Below are 4,398 nucleotides of genomic sequence, written 5' to 3' on the forward strand. Positions count from 1 at the left end.
AGGACGTGGACGGCACCGCCGATGCGGACAATGGAACTGTCACGTATTTTTGGGTCGCTGCGTCGCACTGCCAGGAAGGCGACGGAGAGGCGAAGGCGGACTGGGTGGAGGCTGGGGGGCGTCGCTGCAGTGTCCAGCCGGATACTACTGACCAGCGTCGGCAAGGCGCGCCACGCTGCGGACGCCTCGCAGTGTAGCGCTCATGAGTTGTTGCAGCGCAGAGGGGGGGCGATGGCGTCGAGCCGCTCTCTAGGCGCCCCGCTGGTAATGCGCTGACGACAAGCAAGTCCTTATTAAAGTTTAATGCAATTTTCACCCCGGAAACGTTAGAATCTCCTCAAAGTGCGCGCCCCCTCTCCTGCCCCGCCTACGCTAGGCCCCGAACCGAAGTGGTCGACGTAGGGCTCGGCTCGACTCCCGGGCCGGCTCGGCTTGGCTCGACTCGACCCGGAGTTCCTCGAGTATTACATGAAACTTTGATCAGTCCATCACATGGTCTAACCCTGCCCCGTCTTAATTGAGGTGAACTTGCGAGCCGCACCGCCTCCACCAAGGCCGCCGCCAAGGCCATCGCCCAGGCCGCCGATGAGTGCCGCGACGCCGTTTGCCCGGCCTCAAGTTTCGAAAGTAAGTATGGAAATGATGAAAATTTGTGTTTTTCTTTTGTTTGGGAAGAGTTGGTTTCCGGCGAGTCATCAAGCCCATCGGGTTGCCTGAACTGTGGGATGAACAAAAGAAAGGTAAGTTGTGCAATGATGAAGGCTTTGTGAATTAGCATCGCATTACCACTACCAGAAACACGGAGCCCTCTCCAGTCAATTCAAGAATCAATTGTCATTTTCAGACGTGGAGTGTGGCGATGCTGAGTGAGAACGGCGGCCCGAAAGTCCGGGGCGGCGGCAACATTCGGTGGTGCCTGTCCAGAACGCGGGCGAGCAGCAGCTCGCCCAGGAAGCAGAGCACGGGCAGCGGCAGCAGCATGAGCCCCAGGAAGCGCAGCACGGGTGCTAGTACCGACAGGCTGATGGGGTACGGCCCGGACATCTGGGCCACCACCTGTTCCCGGAACTCGGCCACGCCGAAGTTCATGGTGCGAAGGTACACCTGCTCCACGATGCCCGAGCTCTGCAACCGGTTCATGACCCTGCGCAGGAGAAAGGGTTGTCAGCCGACGGCGGCGGGAAGCCCAGGACCTACCTGGTACTGTTCTGGCGCTACCTCGAGAAAACGTCGACCAGCGGGAAGTCCCTGCTGAAGTACACAACGACGGGGGTCCTGGCGAAGGGCGCGTCGATGCGGTGGATGCGTTCGCGGTGCTTGGCCGATACACTGTTGAACATCTTGGGCTGGTTCAGCATGAGCGCGAAACGGCCGTGGCTCTCCAGCAGGTGCTTCAGGCAGTCCTCTACGTACTGAACGTGCCTGAAGCAGTCCACCAAGACCAGCGACCGGTGTTCGGACGTGTTGGAGATGCTGTCCATCAGCATGGCGTACATGACGCCATCGTGGATGCCCACAGGGACGTTACCGTCGATGAGATCCTGGATGGTGTCGGCGTACTTCTCGCGCGGCCCGATGGCGGCCATTGCGTATTGCGACCTGCCAAACAAGAGCGTTAGCTGAAGGCCCGCGTCGAGTGGCAGCCATCCGCACTCACCGGCGCATGCAGTTGAGGCTGACGGCCGTGAGGGCCAGTGTGGTCCAGGCGGCCCAGGCCGACGCCCACACCCCGCCCCGGTCCGCGGACTGCGACGACGGTGAGGGCTGGTCGGCGTACAGCGACCAGGCACCAAAGGCCGCCGCCATGAAGGACGCCGACGCGGGCGTGTCTCTCAGACCAAGGCGGTGGCGGAGAGCGATCAGGCCCTGGTTAGCGGCCGACGTCATGACTACCATCACCAACACCAGGGTCTCGAAGGCCAACAAGTTGTCCTGCACGCCCGTGCCTGTCACGAACAGGTACAGCTGCTCCAGTTCGAAGACCGCCGAGGGCGTGAAGTGGAGGGTGCGGTTGTAGGTCATCCACAAGTACCGCATGATGAGGTCAGCCTTGCCGTGCTTGATCCGCCCCCAAGAACTCTTGGTGCTCGCGTTGGTCAGGAAGACTTCAGTGTTATTATGGTAATCCAGCTCCACGGTGCAGCCCAGGTGTTCCAAGATCAGGGTAGTGATGTGGGTGATAATGGCCACCTCAAACTCGTAGGTGTCCACCACACCAGCGTTGCGCGTCGCTCGTATGGGGCACCGTGCGCACACAGCTCTGGGGTCCGGCCTGGGGGCGAACACGTCCGCTTGGTGGCGCGCGAACACGCCCTCCGCGGGCAGCCACTCGTCGACCAAGGTCAGGTCACGGACCTCGCGGTTGCAGAGTACCGGGCTTCCTGGAGACAGCGGTGCGTACAGCAGGGCGCGGTCCTGCAGCTCCCTGACAAGAACCACGTTGTACACGTGTCTCTCGAAGATCCAGGCCAGAATATTGTGGAGTCGAGTCCGATCCACCATCAGCAGCACGATGGGGGCGGTGCGGTTCCACAGGGGCGCGTACTCGATGCGCATCCTGGAGAACATCTTCTTGACCTGGTGCGTGGAGTTGCCGATCAGGACGACCCCGCCCATGCGCTCTCCCTGCAAGCCCCAGCGGCAGCACAGAGGGAGGTGGTCCAAGCCGTGACGCCGGCCGCGGGGGCCCAGGACGATGACAGGCCAGCGGCCGTCGCGGAGCACCTCGGCGGCGGCGTAGCCCCCCAGGACCTCGGACACAACCACCAGCCGGCCCGACGGGAAGAAGCGGTCCGCGATCTGGAGCAGCATGACGTCGAGGTGGAGTGAGGTAGGCGGCGGTAGCGCAGCGGACACGGCCTGCAGTGCGACGATGAACGACACTGCCTGCCACGCCATGACGGTGAAGGAGGACCGCGTTCACATGCTGCCCGGCGTTGCGCAGGGTGGTGCGAAGGGCGATGCGTCGCCTTGCCGGGGCCGCTGCGTTGCACTGGTCGAACCGGCGCGTCGGCGGGCCGCCAGGCGCCGCGGCGTTTTCGGTGATGTCTGTTTGTACTGCTGGCATGGCGGACGGTGTGTCAAGTTGGCGAAGGCGTTTGCTTCTGTGGAGTGACAATTTCTGGCCTCTCCTACGTCCGCCGCTCGATCGTCCTTCTAGAAGTAAGGGGAGTAAAGCAACCTTACTTCAGTGGCAAGGAGAACAGCCCCACGCAATGCAATACTTTCTAGTTCTACACTGCTCTCTCTGTTATTTCGCGCCGCTGCTTTCCTTCCGACCTTAATTAAAAACAGTCTTCATCAAAATTAATAATAATCTGGTGGAAACCGCTTTCGGCCGGCCAACCCATCGTTCCGCCTCGCGTCGCTCGCAAGAAATTTGCCTGGACTTTCGCAAAATGTGCCGAGGCGAGACCCGTGGCGAGTTTCTGACAATTAGCGCAGCCAGCGCTGCAGGCGGAAAGGGGCGTCAGACGGGGGACGGCGAGGACGGCGAGGCACGGAGCAACAATGTCATTATGTACAGCGGGCGCGGCTGATTCGGCCAGACAAGCGATCTCGCAAGACGACGAATTTCCAGGCGGACGGAAAGTTTGAGAGCCGCGCGGCGCGTCGCGTCTCGCTGGCGGCAGACTTGTCGTCGGCGATGATGACTCGGCAGTCCGTCCCACCTGCGCCGACGCGCGCGCCGACGTCAGGAGAAGTTGCACAGCTTTTGTTCGACAAGTCTGCGTTCCATCCGCATGCCTGCGACTCTGCGAGGGAGTTCAAAACTCGACAGACCAAAACCAAGGCCGGTGGCGGCGTCGCAGCCGGAGATGGAGGCTGGGTCTAGTATCACTCCGAGGCATGCTGCCGCCCCTCCCCTCGCCTCTGCCGCGCCCATTCTTCCCTGGGAATGGAGCGATTCCTCCAGCATACAATAGTCTCATCAGGGCGCGCAGGGCGGCAGGGCGGCAGGGCGCCTTGCGGATGAGGCGCTGTAGCGGATTACTCCGCGCTCCCCGGCGTGCTATCTGCGGCGCAGCGGCGAGTGTCCTCCAGCGCCTCCACGGCCTTGGCCCGGATCCGCTTCTGCCTCCTTCGCACCCCTGCAGGAAACCCCATGAGTGAGACTGAGACACGAGAAACGATTTTTCGGACACACGGTGCGCGTCGAACGGGACGCTGGCCGTCCGACGCTTCTTTCTCTCCCTTATTCGGCACCACAGTGGCGGGGAAGGCTGTCGCCGCCATGGCAAAGGCAGGCTTCTACATGAGCTGCCTCACTGCTCCTTTCTGCGAGTGCGACTTTCCCGCGGGCAAATCACACCCCTCTCCACGACGCCGCAGCGGCGCCACCGCGCGTGGGGCGGGGCGACGCGCGGTACGCACGTAGAGGAGGCGTGTCGCCAGAAG

The 4,398-nt window shown here is 62.3% G+C and overlaps 1 protein-coding gene across 1 annotated transcript; it reads right to left on the reverse strand.

Moving 5' to 3' along the window:
* Positions 1 to 840: 840 nt before the first annotated feature.
* Positions 841 to 1,586, reverse strand: LOC117638921. Its single transcript, XM_034374137.1, has 2 exons — positions 1,219 to 1,586; positions 841 to 1,144 (listed from the first exon to the last, which is right to left on the reverse strand). The coding sequence occupies exons 1-2, from the start codon at positions 1,584 to 1,586 to the stop codon at positions 841 to 843; spliced, it is 672 nt and encodes a 223-aa protein (XP_034230028.1).
* Between the last annotated feature and the right edge of the window lie 2,812 nt (positions 1,587 to 4,398).

This window comes from Thrips palmi, unplaced genomic scaffold, assembly GCF_012932325.1.
Source record: "Thrips palmi isolate BJ-2018 unplaced genomic scaffold, TpBJ-2018v1 HiC_scaffold_10, whole genome shotgun sequence".
NCBI classification, from domain to species: domain Eukaryota; kingdom Metazoa; phylum Arthropoda; class Insecta; order Thysanoptera; family Thripidae; genus Thrips; species Thrips palmi.